Source organism: Kuraishia capsulata, genomic scaffold (assembly GCF_000576695.1).
Source record: "Kuraishia capsulata CBS 1993 genomic scaffold, Kuraishia_capsulata_scaffold_1, whole genome shotgun sequence".
NCBI classification, from domain to species: domain Eukaryota; kingdom Fungi; phylum Ascomycota; class Pichiomycetes; order Pichiales; family Pichiaceae; genus Kuraishia; species Kuraishia capsulata.
In genome coordinates, this window is record NW_019172950.1 from 757225 (window position 1) to 778046 (window position 20822).

The 20822-nt window shown below is 44.8% G+C and overlaps 10 protein-coding genes across 10 annotated transcripts; 3 read left to right on the plus strand and 7 right to left on the minus strand.

Annotated features, from left to right (window-relative positions):
- Window positions 1-366: 366 nt before the first annotated feature.
- On the minus strand, window positions 367-1221 carry KUCA_T00000402001 (uncharacterized protein; the record flags this gene model as incomplete). The annotated part of the gene is made up of 1 exon (XM_022604939.1): window positions 367-1221. One exon carries the CDS (start codon window positions 1219-1221, stop codon window positions 367-369), a length of 855 nt encoding a protein of 284 aa, XP_022456457.1.
- A 622-nt stretch (window positions 1222-1843) lies between these two features.
- KUCA_T00000403001 (uncharacterized protein) lies at window positions 1844-2370 on the plus strand (the record flags this gene model as incomplete). Its single annotated transcript, XM_022604940.1, has 2 exons — window positions 1844-1887; window positions 1941-2370. The coding sequence occupies 2 exons, from the start codon at window positions 1844-1846 to the stop codon at window positions 2368-2370; spliced, it is 474 nt and encodes a 157-aa protein (XP_022456458.1).
- A 40-nt stretch (window positions 2371-2410) lies between these two features.
- Window positions 2411-4168, minus strand: KUCA_T00000404001 (uncharacterized protein; the record flags this gene model as incomplete). Its single annotated transcript, XM_022604942.1, has 1 exon — window positions 2411-4168. One exon carries the CDS (start codon window positions 4166-4168, stop codon window positions 2411-2413), a length of 1758 nt encoding a protein of 585 aa, XP_022456459.1.
- A 214-nt stretch (window positions 4169-4382) lies between these two features.
- KUCA_T00000405001 (uncharacterized protein) lies at window positions 4383-6043 on the minus strand (the record flags this gene model as incomplete). The annotated part of the gene is made up of 2 exons (XM_022604943.1): window positions 4383-5941; window positions 6019-6043. 2 exons carry the CDS (start codon window positions 6041-6043, stop codon window positions 4383-4385), a joined length of 1584 nt encoding a protein of 527 aa, XP_022456460.1.
- Window positions 6044-6759: 716 nt separating this feature from the next.
- KUCA_T00000406001 (uncharacterized protein) lies at window positions 6760-8532 on the minus strand (the record flags this gene model as incomplete). The annotated part of the gene is made up of 1 exon (XM_022604944.1): window positions 6760-8532. One exon carries the CDS (start codon window positions 8530-8532, stop codon window positions 6760-6762), a length of 1773 nt encoding a protein of 590 aa, XP_022456461.1.
- A 1269-nt stretch (window positions 8533-9801) lies between these two features.
- KUCA_T00000407001 (uncharacterized protein) lies at window positions 9802-10764 on the plus strand (the record flags this gene model as incomplete). The annotated part of the gene is made up of 1 exon (XM_022604945.1): window positions 9802-10764. One exon carries the CDS (start codon window positions 9802-9804, stop codon window positions 10762-10764), a length of 963 nt encoding a protein of 320 aa, XP_022456462.1.
- Window positions 10765-11113: 349 nt separating this feature from the next.
- Window positions 11114-13111, minus strand: KUCA_T00000408001 (uncharacterized protein; the record flags this gene model as incomplete). Its single annotated transcript, XM_022604946.1, has 1 exon — window positions 11114-13111. One exon carries the CDS (start codon window positions 13109-13111, stop codon window positions 11114-11116), a length of 1998 nt encoding a protein of 665 aa, XP_022456463.1.
- Window positions 13112-13405: 294 nt separating this feature from the next.
- KUCA_T00000409001 (uncharacterized protein) lies at window positions 13406-14097 on the plus strand (the record flags this gene model as incomplete). The annotated part of the gene is made up of 2 exons (XM_022604947.1): window positions 13406-13434; window positions 13554-14097. 2 exons carry the CDS (start codon window positions 13406-13408, stop codon window positions 14095-14097), a joined length of 573 nt encoding a protein of 190 aa, XP_022456464.1.
- Window positions 14098-15334: 1237 nt separating this feature from the next.
- KUCA_T00000410001 (uncharacterized protein) lies at window positions 15335-17005 on the minus strand (the record flags this gene model as incomplete). Its single annotated transcript, XM_022604948.1, has 1 exon — window positions 15335-17005. One exon carries the CDS (start codon window positions 17003-17005, stop codon window positions 15335-15337), a length of 1671 nt encoding a protein of 556 aa, XP_022456465.1.
- Window positions 17006-20128: 3123 nt separating this feature from the next.
- KUCA_T00000411001 (uncharacterized protein) lies at window positions 20129-20662 on the minus strand (the record flags this gene model as incomplete). Its single annotated transcript, XM_022604949.1, has 1 exon — window positions 20129-20662. One exon carries the CDS (start codon window positions 20660-20662, stop codon window positions 20129-20131), a length of 534 nt encoding a protein of 177 aa, XP_022456466.1.
- Between the last annotated feature and the right edge of the window lie 160 nt (window positions 20663-20822).

A 20822-nucleotide genomic window follows, 5' to 3' on the forward strand; every position in this document is an offset into this window, starting at 1 on the left:
AATTAGAGTATGTGGAGCTTTTCCAGAAGCCGGAGTTGGAACTTTGTTTCTTCAAGTGATTTAGATGATGAAAGTTTACTATAAACATTCGCAGTTTCCTCGGTAGCGTACGTGAGAACCCATCTTTGTACACCAGTGACCGCCCAATGACCTTCCATGGATGTCTGATTATTTTACTTGAAGAAACGAAGGGCTGATTTCTGGATTTCAGCATAAACCGTGCACATTAGTGTGAACCAGAAAACTAACTTTTATAGAACATAATGATAATGATAATGATAATGAAGATATGAAAACTCCGATACCTGATCACTTCCACGATCGTCAATAAACTCCCATTCCCAATAGAAATTACAAATTTTCGCCTCACTGCTGCTGACATGTATCATCCAATTCCTTAGGTAACTCAGGCAACACACCTTCAGTTCCAGAGCCACCGAACCCTGGAAGCATGCTTAGGTCTTGATTCATGAGCTCAGATGGAGGCATCCCCAGTTCTTGCATCTCCTCCAGTTTGGTTGCTATAAATTCCTTAGTAGCCTCGTCTGTCTCGTCGTATTGGGGGTCATCGAATTTCGTAACAATCAGAGAACATATATCGTATTGCTTGGAGTAATTGTCATGTTCTTCGGCGCTAAGCTTCTCTCTGTTAGTCTCCAGCCATGCTGGATATTTGTCATTGAGCTCCTTTATGGGTTCATATAGCACTTTTTTGGAGCTCAGTTGATCTAGCATCTCAACCAATAGTTTGGAGATATCGTCAGAGCCTCCTAATAGCCCAGAAGGATCACCGCCTCCTAGAGACGAAAGCAATTGAGTCAGAAGCTCATCGGGTTGCTCCTGTTTGATCTGCTGATCGACTTGTTCGCCACTGGTCTTGAGTCTAGATATTGTCTCAGAGATCGCGTTCTGGAAGTTGGAACCTCCCGCCTTCTTATCGTTGGCTTCAGATTTCAGGTCATCCATCACAGATTTGAGATCGTCAGAAGTTTTCGGGTCATTCATTGACATGTCTATGAGCAACTGCTCGAATTGCTTCTGCAACTCCAACTCTATGTTGGATGTGTCACTGGCATTCTGATTCTCGCCATCTGGGGTAGCTTCTTTGGTCTCTACTTCTTTCTTGGACTCTGCTTCTTTCTTCTGAGCATCCTCTAGCAGTTCATCTTGGAAATCATCGAGGAAATCATCGAGATCATCAAGATCGTCTTCCTCGGACATTATATGCTGTAGGTTTGAGAAGGGAACAAGGTGGTGGTCGGCTAATCAGTTACTCTCTCGGCTCTTGTGGACAACTTGCCCGCAAACGGGTAAAATTGTGCTCCAGACGACCACTTCTATGGGAGGGGAATCTGGACCAGAGGACTGGAATTTGCGATCATATTGGGGAGTTTTCGGGGATTTAAGTTGGTTAGAGTCATTTCATGAGACTTAGAAAAATGGAAAATCACCGATATACGGTTTTGGTTTGTGGGTTTGTGTCTATACCATTGCTAATGGGGTCTGAGGACTGGCTTGGTCATCAAACCTGGGGACGGGGAAGCATTTAGCAGCCAGGCACTTTCCATACGAGAATTCTATTCTCGTGCTCAAAATCCAAATTCACTTTGCACAATTGCTTCAAGTCCAGTAACACGCTCGAAAACATGAATTGGGAGCCGTTTTCAGGCCAAGTTTTGGACCAAAAAAAAACGGCACTTCCAAAAATTTTGGAGCGGCTCATATTATAGTCACGTGATCCAAAAGCAGCTTTTGAAGTCTTTCGCACGCCAACTTCACGTTCATCCCAACCACCAACATTCATCTCAGATAAGAGCGTATTTGGCCCAGAAATTTCACAAAGATGCCGGAACAGAGCTTGTGTTTGCAGCGCTTGCAACAGGAGAGGTGAGTCTGTTCATATACTAATGCATCATCGCGTCATACTAACTCTCAAGCAGAAAACAATGGCGCAAAGACCACCCTTTCGGGTTTTTTGCCAAACCAAAGAAGGACGCGGACGGCTATGACTTATACAAATGGGTGTGTGGAATTCCTGGAAAACAGGGTACGATATGGGAAGGAGCCACATACCCTATAACTGTCACATTTACACAAGATTATCCGGCCAAAGCTCCCAAAGTCAAATTCACAGAGGACTTTTACCACCCCAACGTATATCCCAGTGGAACTGTTTGTCTGTCCATCTTGAACGACGAGCAAGACTGGAAGCCCTCGATCAGTTTGAAGGAAATATTACTGGGGGTTCAGGAGCTCTTGACTACTCCCAACCCGCTGTCGCCAGCTCAGGAACCAGCCTACAGGGCCTATATGAAGAATAGAGAGGAATACGATATGAAGGTCAAAGAACAGGCAAAACACTTCAGTTGATGCGGACGATCCATTTTTTCGTGTACCAAGTTATACGTGCCTAATTTCTCTCGGACCTCTTGTACTCTATGAATAATGGTAGATTGTCCATGACCTCGGCTAATTGTTCCTTCAACTCTGGGTGTTTGGATTTGTCACATACCTTGAATACCCTTTTCACGTGAGAAATTAGAGACTCTAGTTTCGAAGAGTAGTCTCTCTGAACGTAGACAGACTCATCATAAGCGTATGATGCGTCACCAAAAACATCGAAGATAGCATTCAGGCACTCCACGGTGTTGATCTCGAACAGGTTCTGATATCTCGTGTGAATTTGGGTGAAATTTCCAGTCACGAGCTGCTCGAGCGACGACCTTGTGCATTCCACCAAGAAGTCACCAATAGCAGTGGCTATTTCCAAGGAGGATCTGGCCGGTAGTTTAGACAAGAACCTAATCAACGAAGTATAGTAGCCAGTCAAGTTTCCAGGAATTTGTTCCGACTGCACCAAATTGGTCGAAAACGTGATCAAGCCTTGAACCTGGTTGATGTCTGAATTCGCTTCAAAATCGCCAGACGTACTTAACAATACCCAAGCCAGATTTAGGTAGTCAGTCTTCAATTCCAACTCCTCCGTCTGATACACTTGAGGAAGCACCATGGCAAGTATTTCCTGTGCTGTGGGCAACCAGTCTTCTTCTGATTTTAATAGCCACGAGTAATTGTAAAGAGCAACAAGAGCCTTCGACACGAACTCTTCGTTTTGAGATATTAGCACAAGACTGGGAATGATGTGATTGGTGGATACTTGGTAGATCTGCTCGTTTCCCAGGTTGTTGGATCCAATTGATTCCACAATTGCAGACACCAAGTCCAAAGCCACGTCCACAGCCTGTATGTTCATTTTTGTCTCTTGGAAGCCAGTTATTTCTTCCTTGGTGGGGATATCGCTAGCGGCTTCCTGACGGGACGTTTTTGAGAGATCAATCTGAGCAAGCAAGGTCTGGATGGTCTCTAGGTACCGCAGGGCCACTTGCGGGGTTATCGCGTTCTGGACTTCCTTCAGCTGGAAGTCTAAACCGATATGGTACAGCTGAGCTAGAAATCCAGAGTTGGACGAAGCCGAAGTTTCCAAAGACAGTTTTTGAGAGCTCAATCTTAAGAACTCGAGCGATTGGGAGCTGATCTCGTAGAAAAATCCAATCACGAACGTATACAGTTTTGCAGTGACTTTTGGGTGGCTTTTCACCTTCAGAAGAAACTCCACAATATTCCCCGACAAAACTTTGTTCATCACTTCGTCTCTTAGATCATTATCATCAACCTCGGCTAGGGCCTCGATCAGACCAAGCACGTTCTCGATGTAATCGAAAAGAAGGGTCTTCTCCACAGAACCCGTAGAACCGTCCACTTTTTCCAAGCTGGCATCCGCTTTAACTAAAGCAGCATGAAGAGCAGTCCAGATATCATTACGCCACGTATAGACCGCGACAGCATAGCCTTCGTCAACCACCAGGTTCCTCAAGAGACCCCAGGCTTCCATGACACACTCGTCATTATTATCGTTTAACAATTGCTCCATTGTTATCTGAACCAGTTTCTCCTTCAAGAACAATTTTCTCAGCTTCGAGTCGGTATCGCAAATCATGGACACAGCCGAAATCGCCATTGATCTTTCGTTAGGCGCAGATGATGACAACTTGGAGATGAGAGGTGCCACCTTCTTCTGGGTGGAGTCGTCCACTTCTTTTTTTCTCTGGCCGAGAACCTGTTTACGTCTCTCTATTGAAGCTCTTGACTTTTTCTTTAATTTCCCCATGGTCTTGGTGACTGGATTGTGTGAGGTCTAACAAAGGGTAATGTATTTTTCAGATGTGAATTTTATGGAAAAAAATTATAACTCCCAAAATGGGACATATACCATTTGTGCAGGGTATGCACATCGCTTTTAACATTCTCCTTTGAGTAGATTATTCTGACAGACTACATTGAAATATTTAGCCGTATGGTATGATTTTCGGGTGTTTTCTCAATTAACTACTCTTCTTAACTCCACTCACAATGTCATCAACTCTCAACAACAAAGAGGCACTCTCGATGGCAGTTTTCACACTCTGCAGCTTGATGACCTCAGGCTCCCAGATACCGTACTCGTTCATATCAACCAGTTTTCCGGTTTCTCCATCAACACCGTAGGTGAACTCGCCATTGGCATGTTTAGCTCTCAACTGTGAGATAGTTCTGATTGGGTTGCCACCGCAATTTTGCACCAAAGTTCTTGGTATCACTTCAAATGCATCAGCAACGGCTTGGTAAGGCCATTGTTGAACACCTTCGATGGACTTGGCCTTTTCAGAAAGTCCAACACTGACAGCCATTTCCGTGGCACCACCACCTGGAGACAAACTTGGCTCGAAGAAGACGTTACGAGTCACAGCCATGGCATCTTGCAAGTTTCTGTCAATCTCGTTCAAGATATCTTTGGAAGGACCACGCAAAACGACAGTACATGCTCTTGGTTCCTGACACTTGACTATGTACGAGAAGTATTCGTCTCCAACCTGTTCCACCTTGAAGAGACCACACTTTAAACCAACATCGGACTCCTTCAAGTCTTCCACACGGTTCACGATGGTGGCTCCAGTAGCACGAGCAATACGGTTGTTATCAGATTTCTTCAATCTTCTCAAGGCTGTACAGCCTCCCTTCAGCAGATAATGCTGGGCAAGATCGGAGACTCCCTTCTCTGTGATCACCAGATCGGGCTTAAATTCCAGTATATGTTCGCACATTAGCTTGACCTGTTCCTCTTCAATCTCCAACAATCTACTCCAATCTTCTTCCTTGGTGATCTCCACATTTGTCTGTGACTCACCCTTCTTGTACTCTAAAGGACAGTCAAGCAGAATGATTCTGGGGTTCTCAATGTGTCTTCTCATCTTTGGATGGGTAACGTCTTTGTTCAGCAAAACACCGTCCAGAACCACCGAATCTTCGATTTCTCCACCTGGGATCTTCTCCACCTTCACATATCTCTTGATATCAATCTCTTTGTGTTCACCATCTTGTGACATCACGGTTTTAACTGCTTTCAGGGCCAGTCTGCACATCAAATCGGACCATTTCGCAACGTATTTCGTCCCAATTGCAGCAGCAATAAGCTTGACCATTGCCTCGTCGTTCTCAGTATCAATAGGTTTGGAGACCTTGTGGATAATCTCCAGGGCGTCAGCCATAGCTTGCTTCAAAGCCTGAATCACGATCACAGGATGGATATTTTTCTCGATATATGGAAACGCTTGGGCCAAAATTTCACCCGCCAAAATGATTACGGTTGTGGTTCCATCTCCGACCTCTTCATCTTGAGTTCTGCTCAGTTCAATCATGGATTTGGCAGCTGGATGCGCCACGTCGATCTCACGCAAAATGGCATGGCCATCGTTGGTAAGCACGATTCCGCCCATTGGATCCAGCAACATCTTGAGCATGGCATTTGGACCCAGACACGTGCGAATAATATCTGCAACTGCCTTGGCTGCCGTGATGTTTGAGATCTGGGCCTGGCGACCAGTCTGTCTCTCAGAGTTGGTGTCTGAAGGGTTAGTATGGTGCACAAGCGTATAGGCATATAGACCTTTATGAATCAAATATGAAGCATTCGCAACTCACTCATAAACACAACCGGTGCTTGCATCTTGGGTGTTTGATATGGATATACTCAACTGGAGAATGTGGTGACTGCTGATTGATGAGTTTGCGAGGCAAAAAGCTCGTCGACGCGTTGGGTGTAGACACGTTGGTATTTGGCAGACGAGACAAAGCCGCAGCGAAGAGTTGCAAATAGGCAGGTACAAAGTTATCCAGAAAAGGGGCGAAAATAATGGTTGAGATATAAATAAAAAACATGAATTGGAGTATTTCTGGAGAAATATTTGTGGAAATTTGATAGTAAGTTGCTTTTTTGGCTCAAAGAGCACTCCTGGTAGCACTAGCCCAAAGGAGAAGATTTCTGGATCACCAAGTATACCCTATATACTGGCGATTCTTTGATCAAAATGCATGAATTATATGCTATTAAATTTTAGAACTAGAAAATGGCATCCGAATAGGTCAATAATCAATGTAGATATTGGTTATTTTCAATGCCGGATTACCAGCCACACTTTGCATGCTGGCCCACCTCTTGTATTTTACTAGCAAATAATCATGCAAAATTAAACGAATCATTTTTTGATTCCGTATTCTCCTTATTTTCTATAATCTGGATAATTCATACTATAGATACAGACTATATTTATAACAGAAAAATACTAAATTATCAAAATTGTGAGCTAAAAAACTAAAAAAACCACTGAGAAGTCCGATACTCTCCAAAGCGTTCGCTAGTAGGAAATTCCAGCTTTTTTTCGCTTACTTTCCAAACAAAATAGCAGAAACCCTATCGTACCACTTCACTGGGTCGTCACCATGCTTCTCCAGATGCGCGTAATAAATCCTCTCGTGCTCCTCGATCTCAGACAGGCCAGACACTAGGTCCACCTCGGCTGGGATGCGGTACTTCGTTCTCTTGTACACCTTCCAAAAGAGGAAGATGGCAATATCAATGAAGATCATGAGGTATGAGAAGAGAAACGATGTCACCGACCATCCTCCTGGAATGAACACAGTGTAGCCCTGGACCCACAGCATGATGAAGACAAGAGTACCAGCAACTATCGACAAGTAAGGTTGTCCCCATCCCTTAAAGGTGAACGAGTTTCTGTCAATTCCCTGCACTTTACATGCTCTGAAGAAATGCCAGTAAGTAACACAGATGATCAAAAAGTTCATCAACTGCGCTGCGGTTACCAGATTCACAATCCAATTAAGCACGGTTCTGGCGGTTTCACCCAATTGCAAAAAAGCCAACATGGCCCAACATAATGAGGCCAACACTGCATAGATTGGAACACCATTTTTGTTGCAGTAAGCAAAGAAGAAGGGAGCCTTTCCGTTGAGAGCCAGAGCATACAATGTTCTGGAAGAACAATAAGTGTACGAGTTACCTGCTGAAAACGAGGAAGTTATCAGCATCACGTTCACGATATGGGGCAACACCTTTATGTGCATGTTGGTCATGGCAATAACGTATGGCGAAGAACCTGCGCCTGGCTTGGAGTTGCTGATGGCGTCCAACAAAAGAGGATCGTTATAGGCACAAACTATACCCACACAGAGGGCACCTCCGACGAAAAAGAGTGTCAGTCTATAAGCCACCTGTTTGTAGGCATTTGGCAAGTTCTTTCTGGGATTCACAGCTTCACCAGCGACCATGGAGACGTACTCTGGACCGGCAATTGTGAAACACGCAGAGATCACGCACGCCAAAAAACCCTGAAATCTGCCCAGAGAACCGGTGTGAATGTACTCGTTCATCACACCGGGGTCTCTCCAGTATCTGAAGCCGTAAGGGTCGTGCTGGGGGTTTCCACCCACCATGGTGATGAATGTGAAGCAGATCAGCCCCACTGCCAAAATGACCTTTCCTATCGCAAGCCAGAACTCCGACTCTCCGTACAATTTCACGGCAAAAACGTTGATCAAAAAATACAGAACAACCTGGACTGCAATTGGAATGGCAGCAGAGTAATCATCTCTCCAATAATGAATCAGAGTGTTGAACAGAGTGAGTTCGAACGGAATCAGAGATCCCTCCAGAAACCAGAAGTTCCACCCTGCAGTAGTCTCCAAGGCTTCATCAACACATCTTCCAGCCAAACGAATAAAAGGCGAAGAAATTGGCAGATAACACACCATCTCGGCACAAGTTGCTGTGACCATCAAGATGGGAATACTCCAGAAGGTGAACCCTAGGAACAAATTCAGAGGGCCACCATGAGAGAGAGCAGTACCAATAGCAACGAAAAGCGCAACACCAATGGTTCCTCCAATACCAATCAGCTGGATATGGCGATTGAGAAGTTTTCTGTGGGTGTTTCCGATGTCGAAAATATTTTCAGAGATTCCAGAAGAGGTCTCCATATCGATATCCTCGAGGGTCTTCAGATTCTTGTTGTCGGCCTGGTTTGAAGGGATCGAGGCCATATGGCTGTTTCTGGGAACAATTTCCACTTCACCTGTTGGCAAAACAAGAGGTGCAACAGGAATGAACACATCTTTGAAATTTTTCAAAAACCGCGACATGGTGAGCGAGTGCTAGTGCTGCTGCTAATGGTGTCCAGTCTTAAAATAACCTATTGAGCCAACCTATCGAGCCAACTTCTGATGCTTGGTCAAGATCAACGACGAAAGAAAAATAGGAATGCTGATTTAAAACAACCAAATTGGCAAAATCTGACATTGCCGAGGACAATAATGTGCCTTTTAAAGCAGTGGTCATTTGCAGGATGCACGAGGCCTATGACGCAGTCGAGTGTCTCAATAGATAATCAGGACGTGGATCTTCTGTAAGGAGATAGACCAATATGCTGCTCGTGCAGCGGACGTCAGAGCTGGTCTGGGGATATTGAGTACCGAAATGTACAAACGATCCCTTATCTGGATTTTCCAATCGCGGCAAGATCTGGCTGTGTTGGGTGAAAAATGCCAGATGGTGGGGCCTTGGTGTACGGGAGTGGAGGATGGAGATGTCAATTGCGACCGTGCAGAAAATTATGTCTATTTTGGGGAGGTAAGCCCCGTTACGGACCCTTTTCAAGTGGACGGCTCTGATGGCCAGAGTAAGAGATAAGAGATAAAGCCTGTGGGAGTCGGAAAAACCCGCATATCAATGGGACCAATGGCGAGGCTGAGTATGTTAAGCACTGGAACATTTTAACGCCGTTGAAGAGCCTGTTCATGAGCTCAAGAACTCGAATTTTGCGTTCCAAGCTTCTGCTGCAAAATCTTCTCCCCGCTCAGCCGGACTCAGTCCGCGTGCCTTGGCTGACCCCCAAGAAACCTGCTCGTGACGTCAGCGCAGAGTAGCCGCGACTTGTCTGGGCGTTTAAAGGTCGTGCCCTGACAGTAGGTCATATCCCGTTGTGGCGGGCGCAGAGTCTAACTGATAAGGGTCTGATATCAGAGCGGAAGGCGGATTTCTTCTTTGGCGTCAGCTTGAGGAGTCATTTTAGAACCAAATTTTGAGAATTTGACGCTAGGTGTTTATTGTTCTAGTATGCGGTGTTATAGAATCTTAGTAAATGCGTGGGGGTGTAGACTACAATTATCCCGCGTGTAGAGGCTTATCAGATCAAAACGCAATCACCGGCTTGTTTATTTCCTAATCGGATCGGAGTTGATGCGGAAGCCTTTATCTCCAGTCCTTAATCGCGACTCTCAAATGGTAACTCCGCTATTGCCTTGCCTGATAGGCATTTCAATCTACCAGAAATCAGATATAGAAAAAGGCTTGCTAGCTGTTCAGAACAATTTTTGGAATCTTAATCCTTAATAAGCATTTTTATCCACAAAATGACCCTTCCAGTGACCCTGCCGGCTTCGTGGTACACCTCGGACGAACTTCTTGGGATTGCCAAGAAAAAGATCTTCAATAAAGGTTGGCATTTTATTTCGCCCATCACGAAATTTACCCGGGACCAGGAGGATGGTCAGAGATTCTGCCAACTGGATTTACTGGAAAATCCTTTTTTTATTGAAAACAGTATCGAAGATGTTTACCAGGTCAATTCGGTAGAGGCTTATTATGGAAAACATAAGTGTTTGTTTACTGGGCATGAAACCGATTCTCAAGTTGAACACGTCTTGAGCACGTTGGCTAGGGCGAGCACCCATGTCACTAAATCGGGGTTACTGTTTGTTTGCCATGAATCATCCCCACCTGATTTTAATGCATTTTTTGGGAATCAACTTGATCAGTTTATTGAGGGAAAGGATTTCCGATCCATAGCCCATCGCCGCAAATTGTCATATGAATGTGACTATGGGTTCCTGACCTTTATCGACGGGTACCAGGAGTGCTTGCACTGCGCTTATACCCATCCTGGTCTGGCAAAGGCTTATTGTATGGATTTCTACAAGGTGGAAACTTACACAAACTTTTGTCGTCATTTGGCTGATAGTAACGAGAAGGCGGGTGAGGACGATACTGAGGCTCCTGATCCGGGACTGTTCATATACTTCTTTCCCACATGTGCCCTGAACTTTTATGCTGGGGGAATGGGTGTGTTCAGATGCTGTCCACTGACCGGCTCGAAATGCCGGATGGAGTTTGATTATTTCTTTGACGGATCTGACGAGGATTTTGAGAAGTACTACGAGTTCGCAAGACAGGTTGCCATTGAGGATATCGAGCTGTGTGAGGCATGCCAAAAAAACCTGGAGTCAGGAATTTATCAAGTTGGCACATTGAATCCTGATAAGGAAAAGGGAGTTGTATATTATCAAAAATTAATCAGGGAGAAGATTATGGTATGATCGGCATGGGCCTGCAGGCTCTTTTCCTGCATGCAAAGGCTTGCAGATGGGGGTAGGCGGTTTTGACAACGCCATAAAGAAGGTGGGAACTCCATAGTCAAAGATTGGCACCTTCAATTTGAGAATTTTCTTGGTTTTAATGTTTTCCAGAAACGTCAGGTTCATTTTAAGCAAATAAGTTATGTCTTCGCGCGTGATAATAGCTACCATTTGGCCATAGGCTTCCAAGATGATGGCTGGATCTTCGAAGGCCAGTAAACAAGCGCTACAGGGAAAGGCGTGAAATAATGATTTGATTGACTATAGAAGTTCGATGTGGAAGTTTTAAGCGTTATGTACTCTACCCAGTTCAAGCATACGTAACAATCACGTCGTACTCACCAGCGGCCAGTCCCTCAATCAAGTAGTGTCTTCCGTTGGAAGAAACCTTGGAGACTTCAACTGGCTTACCGTTGATCTCAACTTGAGCAATCTTGGAGTCGGTCTTAACAGGGATTCCAATAGAACCGGTTGTGTTTGCAGGTGCCTTAATCACCAATTGCAAGACAGCAGCAGAGTGCTTTTTGAAACCCGCTGTGATGTAACCACCGGTCTTGGAAGAGAAACCGGCCTGGGCAAACTCGACGGATCCCTCGGCAAAGACACCTTCAGGAGCAAAGGTCCACTCTTTGTGCTCGTTTCCAAGGAAGTTGATACCGACGATTTGGTTAGTGAGCCAGATAGTAGGACCACTGGCCCATGGGTGACAATGGGAGATGTAGGCAGGGTCATAACCAATGAAAGGATATTTGCAAGTACCGTCTCCGTTGTAACCTTCAATGAGCGAGGACTGCACACTGTATGGAGCATTCCACATGTATCCCCACATAGTCTTGAAGAGTTCGTAGGATCTCTCTGGATGACCGACCAAAGTGTGCGACATCAATTCCAAAGAACTAATGAATGGCGAAACACAGTATTGCATCTCTGGAGCCTGAGCACCGTATGGAGTCCATCTCTTAGTAAGGTTCTTCGAGATTCTCTCGAGCTTTTCCTCAGTGGCCACCTTGTAGAAGATGGCAAGGGCATTGGCATCGTGAGAGTGGATTTCCAGCTCGTCGGTGTCCAAGAAAAGACCCTCTTTCTCGTCCCAAAGGTAGGAGTTGATCGCCTTCTTCAAGCCCTCAGCCTTGGAGGTGTACTCCTCGGCGTGTGCCTTGTCATCCAGAAGACCAGCCAACTCAGCACCATCGACCAGTGCCATGTAGAGCAAACAGTTACAGGCGGTAGAATGGCCTTGAAGCATGTCACGACCCCAATCAGCAGCTCCGTCAATTTTGAGAGTTCCAGTCTCATCAACCTGTTTCCAGATCAGCTCAATGGCAAGCGTGTACTTCTTCCACACCTGTTTGAGCCACTCCAAGGAAGCGCTGTTGAGGAACACGGAAGAGTAGATACACTTCAATGACCACAAATGGTATGTGTCCGAGTTGTAACTTAATATAGGCTCACATGCGTAAGGGAAACGACCCTCTGGCGTCTGGTGGGCCAGAATCCAGGTGGTAGAGTCAACACTACATTCACTGTTGAAGGTGATGTACTCGGTCAGCTGAGAAATACCTCTGTCACCCGCCCAGATGGTTCTATCTCTTCTGGCACCATCGACAAGCACTTCAGGACCAAATCCACACTGAACATCATTGGACCAGCCGGTAGCTGGAGAAACAATGTCCATTCTTCTGCCGGTATCGGTTGGGATGATCGATAGCTGAACAGTGTAAGCTCCAGCGTACCAGATGGTGTTAGCAAAATCGTCACTCGAGTAGAAATAACCCTTGTAGTTTCTCAAGTTGTCGCCCAGAGATGGCATGTTGTTCATGGTCGTGTGTACCTTTTTGATGCTAACCTTGCCCGGCTTTCTAGTAGAGATCGTCATGTATCTAAAGGCTCCTCTCTGGAGCGCATGAGAACACACGTACAGCCCCTCACTAACAGGAACTTCCAGCGTTTTGTCCTCAATGAGGAAGTCCATACTTCTGTCAGCATTGTCCTTGTCAATAAAATAGTTGGACTCGGCAAACGAAAGGTGGACGGACTGACCCTCGGTTGAGTCTGCACCAAACTCAACGGCATAAAAACCACACGTGTTAAAACCAAAGTCTAGAGTAATTGCAGCGCCCTCGCCCTTGAGATAGGCGATGGTGTCGGTGTTTCCAACTAGGTTCTCGGCGAATTGAGTGACTCCCTCGGTGGAGTACACCTTGGTAGGGTAAACCGTCCTCGAGGCTGGGGAGATCTTGTACTGTTCCCAAGGGCCCTCATTGGGGCTCGCATTGAGAACAGATTGAGCAAACGAAGCTTCAGCCATTATGGTGAGTTCAATTGAGTAGTTGATAATAAAACGTGAAACCCAACGGATTGAAAACGGACCGGGTGGCACTTATTTATGAGAAATATCGATCGGTCCCACTTTCCCCAGACTGTCCGCGGGTTACGACCTGCATCGTGGCTGGTGCGATTTGGGGTGGCGCATTCGGGGAGAAGATGGGCCGGGTTCGTGGAGTGCATAACCGTGGAGTTCTTGAGGTGTATTAAAGTAGAACTCTGGCCATGGGTAGTTTCCTGGTTTCTTAGAGCGCGCAACAAATAACTAGGATTAAACATGTCAGAGATTAAGTCTGTTTTGCAAAAGTAAGTGCGAATTGGGGTTGTGACTTGATTGGTCAACTGCTTGGGATAGCTTTCAATCGCTTGGGATCGCTTTCAACCGGAACCTCTTGCCTCTGTAAGAAACATTACTAACTTCCCAGGTGGTCGCCTGAAAGATTGGCCCTGTTCCTCACCCTCAGAGGTGTTGAAGTCCCAGTGGGAATTACCAGAGATGCGTTGATTGACCTTGCCATCGAAAAGAGGGACGTTCCTATCATCTACGTCAAGGCAAGCAAGACTCTCTTCCGTGAGCTCACCCACGAGCAATTGGTGCTCTATTTGGAAGCGAGAGGATATGTAGTCTTGTTCAAGGGGAAGCTTGTTCCTGGATTCCCGGACGCTCATATAGATTTCCAAGAGGCCGAGCTTTTGAAGGGTGCTATCAAGGACTTCGAGAAGAACTATTCTTCAGACTCTGAAGAGATCAACTTCCAGCTCCAAAAGATTCTAACCAGGAAGTACGTTTTGCGCTCCAAGTCGAAAGATTTCGTGCAGAATCTTACACTTGGTGCTTATGGCACAAAAAACATCGAGCTTTTGCTGGCCAAATTCGGGGTTGATTACCAGCCAATTTCCTCGCAGGAAGACTTGTGGAAGGTTGCCAGGGACTCGATTAACTTCTTTGGAACTGGTGAGGTTTACTAGATTTGGTTTTGAAAGCTTCAACGGTAAATAATGCTTAAGACAAGTCATCATGGTTTGAACTAGGCTGGAGGTGTAGAAGAATAGTTAGAAGGTCTTTGCAGAACATGCTGACCACATCTTTACGTGATGAATTCCTGGAACTGTGGAATCGCCTAAAAAACGGCGCGGACACTTTAACAAGGTATAATTGAATGTCCATGCAAACTCAATCTCAAATCTATTCCGTCACCAGATCTAAGACGGATGACCTAATTCTACCGAGATACCAATCTTGACCTCGTTTTAATCCGGAAAAAAAAGCACGTCAAGCTCTAATCATACACCCAAGGGTTCCTTAATTTCGCAATTCAATCGAAAATCGGTGCTATACAAGATCCCTTGTTTTTCAGATACCTTTATGCCACAATCCTACTTGTACTACATGCACCAAGCGGAACCCAGGAGCGCCCTAGGATCGGGTCGGCCAGATTTTCCGAGAACCCGCATCCGAAATTGCTTTTTGTGGTTGGGATGTCACCATCTAACAAAGTGACCCCCTCCTTGCAGCGATCTTCGCGAAGTTGTCCGAGATCTCTGGGGCTTTTCGGGCCTAAGAAGTGCGCAGAATCTGGCTTGAAAACCTCGGGCTGGCTTTGCACCGGGCGAGCACTTCAGGAAAGCCAGCCCGAAATTTGGTCTCGGCCCCTCATTCCCCACTCTCTGCAAAGTAGCTCGAAAGATTATTTGAGACTAAAAAAATGCCACGCCTCACAACGTAATTCAAAAGCCAAGCACATATTGCAAGTCATTTGCCAGTTGGTATAGTTGGTATAGTTGATCCATCAGACGGTGTTGAGATTTTTTTAAAACTTTTGAAGGTGCATATCTGGTGCCATCTGCGTTGTTTCCGTATTCGCCGGATTATCCATCACATAAAGTGGGGCACCCCGCGGGGCGTGGTGAAGCGGGGAGGGGGGCAGTCCAAATTGCTCACGTGATCCAGATCAGAATCACTCTGCTAATCCGAATACAATGAAGTTACGCTTGCATATAGCGGAAATATACTATTAACAAACCAATGGTGCATTATTAGTAGACTATAAAGATACTAGAAGTGAAGCGGAAAATGCATCTAAAAGGCACTAGCCTGGTTCCACTACAAATAAGACTAGAACGTCTCTCAATTCAAAGCTTTATACAGAGAAAAAAAATTATGCGAAGGAATAGCTAAAAACGGCACAGTCCCAAATCCCAAACCTTAAACTTCTTCGACGTAAGCTACATCCTGCTTCAGCTGATCAAAACACTTTTCGCTCTCAGATTGTCTTTCAGTAACGTATGACTTCCACTTTCTAGCTGGAACTTTATTAGCGAATAGTTCATCAATCTCCTCGAACGATCTACCCGCTGTTTCTGGTAAGTAGAAGTAGAACGCAAATAATGACAAAAAAGATATACCCGTGAAGATGAAGTTGATCTTTGATCCCATGTTGCCCTGATCTGGGTTGAACATGTATGGCAAGACAAACGACCACAGACATTGGAACGCGTAGTTGGTAATTGTTCCAAGAGCCATTGTCTTTGCTCTCAGACCAACAGAAGAAACTTCAGAGGCGAGAACATAAGTCAGAGGTCCAATGGAGCCGTTGTAGAAAAAGTTGTACATGGCAATGAAGGCTGAAGCAACAGTCATGGCCGTCATATTCGAGGTGTCAGTACCAGCTCCGGCAACAATCAGGTTCAAGATCGTCAGTGAGAGCATTCCATAGAGCATCAAAGGTCTACGTCCAAACCTGTCGATGATGAACCAGGAACCAATGACACCGCAAATGGAAAGTGCTTGAGCTCCACAACTCAACTGGTACGACCGTTGAGTTGAGAAACCCGCCAATTGATAGTAATAAGTGGAGTAAGATGCAATAAAGGAGACTCCAGACATTGGTTGCATGAAGAACGCAAACACGATAATCAAAGTTCTTTTAAGATCGCTTTTCTTGAAACAGTCAGCATAAGTTGTTGACGCAGAAATGAGTCTGGATTCCTCATAGGTGATCTTCATAATGGCAAACTGCTGCTGAGCTTGTGCTGGAGTGTATAGTCTTTTCAAACTTTCCACGGCCTTGTTGTCCTTGTTCTTGGCAATATAATAGTATGGTGATTCAGGCAAAAATGGAGCAACCACCAAGCATGAAATCGAGAAAATCCACTGGGGGATAAAGACACCTCTGTAGGCCATTCTGGAAGTGTAAGTAGCAGTTGTGTTGTTGATCAAGAAACAGATGAACGGACCAATACACAACGACAACGAACAAAGAGCAGCAGAAAGACCTCTCAAAGCCAAAGGAGACACTTCGGAAACGTAAGTCACACAAAGTGTGGAGAACACACCCAAACAAAGGGCATTAATGAATTTTCCAGCGAAAAATACCTCGATACTAGTAGCAACATACTCGATAGCGATACTAGGAATGGAAACGATCAGGGCAATGACAATGATCCATTTTCTTCCAAACCGATCACCAATCCAAGAAGAAGCGAAAGAGGAAATCGCAATGGCACCCAGAGGACCTCCAGAAATGGCCGATTGCCATTGGGTGTCCAAAACATATTCAGTTTTGTACTTGTGACCAAAATCCTGTCTAAACTGGGGAATAGAAATGACAATCGAACCAGCTTGATTCTCGTAACCGACCAAAATCATGGCCCACACCATGAATAACATCCACGCTGAAGCCCTTGGGTACAGCTTGATGGCCTCCCACCTAGATAGCCCGTGCTCAATTTTTTGCTGGGCCCTAGCGGCTGTCTCCAGTTGATCCATTTCGTGCGCACTATCTGTTGGTGCAAGAGCACCTTCAGCCTCAACTCCTGGGACCACGTCCTCTGAAGCCTTCTCTGACTTGAATAATTTCTTCAGGGGTGAAAACATGATTGGAATTGTAAAAATACCTCCTTGAGGATTTTTTTTTCATAACTAAGTAAAAAAGCGATGTACTTCGGTTTAAATATCGTCCCAATGCTGGGATGGGGGTGGCCCTATCCATGCCAGCTTCCTACGATATCCGGCGTACATAATGCGGGGTGTACATCAGTTAGCGGGTTCGTAAAAGGAATGGAAACGGTGGGTTCCCGGGGTGCAGCTAGAATTTCGCGGGGGTTCCGCCCAAAAAAATAAAAGCCAAGACTGACATCATGAGGAAGAGTAGTAAATGGATTCTATGAGTCTCGGCTTCTACAAAACGGCGTAAAAAGCTATTCACAAAGTTATCACCTGAAGATGTTTAGCTTACAAGCATAGGTATTTGTCAGATTGCAGACTAGCCAGAACTGCAGACTCCGCATCTGAAGGTGATACTTTGAAACTATCGTTAACTGATGGGTTTTTCAACCAGAATGTTCTTAAAACTCATCGCGATCTGGTATCTCTTGCTCGGGCATCTTCTGATTCTCTCACCAGAAGTTGAGTTTGAATGAAGACCCGAACATGCAAAAATCTGTCCGAGTGCTATTTTCGTGACCAAGATATGCTGAAGCCGGAAACAACGTGACTCTGTTTTTTCGTAGCCGGTGACCTTCCCTCCTCTTACCGTTACCGGTTTTCCGATTGTCAATCCGGTATGAAAAGATCATTAATCCGAGATGATTAATGTTAGTGCCCTCACACCCTCTTTTCCATAACAGGTGAGGATCAATCCGAGCTACGTTAATCCTCAGGTTTGAATTGCAGTGTAAAAGAGGGGTACCGTCCTTATCAGCCAAGTTTTGTCGCTGGTCACCTTTGCGGAGTGGTTCAAAATGTATAAGGAAGTAAATTCGTGGCTCTTATGGGCCAAGTGCTCGGCGGTGCTGTAATTCCAGCAGCATAGACAACGGACCCGCACAGAATACTATGAGCTAAAGATGTGCCGGGGAATCGGCTCGTTGTTCCTTGTAGACAGATCAGTGTAGCTCTCGATATGGAATAGGGTATCAATCAACAGACGGTATATTCAATCCATTCGTCTTTGGTAATACCATTCAAATATTTTGGTATAAGAAAATTGAATTCTAGATTTTACTGTATATTATTGCTAGTGTATCGGTTTTCCGAAGTCCGTACAATGATGCTTAGGCGGTTTGTGCCATTCTTCTAGATCAATCGGGCAAGTCACCGGGTAGCCAAACAGAGCTGGTATATCCAAAACTTCGTTTTCATCAAGCTAGCATTGAAATAGCAAACACGTTTCCCCCTAGTTTTTTGGCGGAATTGTAATGAATTCGCAGTCACATGAATCTTTATTGATCGTTCAAGCTACCAACTTCCATCACAATAACGACTATGAATGTGGTTATCAATCTTCATTCTGGTACCTCTTTCCTCTCTAATTTCTCAAATTTGAAGCAAGAGTTGGAAACCTGAAAACATAAGGGGAACGCATTCTTTCGTTGTGATTACTTGCCTGCGATTGTAATTCGGATCAAGATGATGCAAAGAAGTTCTCTTCAGCATGCGAGGCTGAACGTGATACCTGAAACAATCTCCAACAAGATATGCGCCAGTCTAACCGGGGAAGAATTACTTTAGCTGACACATAACGTTACACTAAATTCGGTGATTGTTCCGTTGAAGTGTTTGATAACTACATAGAACTCATTTGGTGCTGCAGGGTGGTAGGAATCATTCGAAATGTTTCATATATTGTTGACCTCTGTTGAGCCGAAGGATGTACTGCACATTTCCTTCCAATCATTGTGAGCTCAGTTTTTGTCTCTTAGCACTGATCGCTGACCGTTAGGTGCTACAGAACAACACATCATTAGCGCCGGGGACCAATGGTATCAACCACTGATACAGAGAATGCATCCCCGATCGCTCAGATTCAATCATATCCGACCCAATTCCAAAAAACAAAGTCCCATGGTCGCTGAAAAAAAAAATTCCTCCGAAAGCATGAATATCGCTTCAACACATCAGCTCGACGAATTTGGTTTACTTTGTCTGGTAGCCGTGAAAAGCAAGCTGTCGCTAGGAGGCTTAGATGCAAACGCAAGAATTGAATGTGAAAGCTGTCATTTCTGGCATAATCGTATCGAGCGAGGACTCCGGGACCAATTTTCTCACAAAATGTCTCCCAAATTCTTCCCACGATAGTTCGCTATTATTCCTTCTATATGGCCTGCATTTCTCCCTCATCGGAAGTGCAAACTCAAGAAATTTGGGGGTCTGCATGCAGCGTTCGATGCGTCTACCCCACAAGTACAGTGCAGGATTCTGGGGTGTAATACATCGTATCTTGGAACCGGAAATGAATCGCATCTAAGTTTTCATATCATTGTCTGGGTAGTTCCAATATTTTTCCGGGTGCTGCATGAGATAATGGATTAGCAATAATGTGCCAGGTGAATACCAGTCTAGTCTGAACGGTATAATTGTTGACCACTCGTATCATTCGTTAACACTTGGTTCACACCAAGAGAGCTTGTTTACTCAAACATAGCTTCTACAAGCACCAAAATGGCTGCCGATTGAAGTACAATACTTGCGCATTTGGTGATCTGGGTTTCTTTCGTTTGAGACCCATCGCAAAATACTGGGCGTCTGACAGGCCTTCCTCATAGGAAAAGCATTTCAAGGGTTCAACATCGGGTCCTGTCGATTCTCGAAACAATTGACTTACACCAAAAATTTTGATCAACATATATTGCAGATCTTGAGTCCTCAAGAATGTCACTGAAAGTTTAGACTTCGGGAGGACGGATACTCCATGCATGCTGCAACTCAACCTGTAGTCTTGTGGGGTGTCACCAAATGATCCGGATTGATTTGAACATAAATGCATATTATCGGATAAATTTGACTGCGATATGGTTTATGTGTGGAAACCGGAGCTAGCGGATACTGGATATTTGATGTTTATCGGTTTTGAGCCAGTAATTCCAAGCTTTTTGCAGAGCTATTGTTTAAATAATCCGCTCTGAGCAATTTTGAGCTTTTCCAAGCATTCAGTAGCATATAAATATGATATTATGGTTTAAACAGACATATGTAAAAAATCAAAAGTAAGAGAAGACTTCAAACTTCTTCATGATCAGAAGCATATTCATTGTGCGACACCTCTTGCTTCAACTTGTCATAAAACTTGTCACTCTGTTGTTGCTTCTGAGTCTTGTATGACTTCCACTTTCTTGGGGAAACGTTGTTGGCAAACAACTCGTCGATCTCTTCAAATGATCTTCCAGCGGTTTCTGGTTGAATGAAATAGAACACAAAAATCGACAAAAATGACATACCCGTGAAGATAAAGTTGATCTTGGAACCCATATTGGCCTGGTCTGCGTTGAACATGTATGGCAAACAAAACGACCACATACACTGGAAGGCATAGTTGGTTATGGTAGCAAGGGCCATGGTCTTAGCTCTCAGACTCACTGATGACACTTCTGTGGCCATGATGTATGGCAATGGACCAATAGCAATGTTATAAAAGAAGTTGTACATCACCAAAAACGCAGATGCAGCTGTCATTGCGCTGGCGTTGCTTTCATTCAAACCTGCACAAGCAACAATCAAATTCAAAACGGTCAAAGCAGTGATTCCGTAGATCATCAATGGTCTACGTCCAAATCTGTCGATGATGAACCAAGACGTGATTACACCACAAATCGACAACGCCTGACCACCACAACTCAACTGATAGGATTTATGGGTCGTATATCCTGCATATTCGTAATAATAGGTAGAATAAGAGGCCACAAAGGTAACTCCC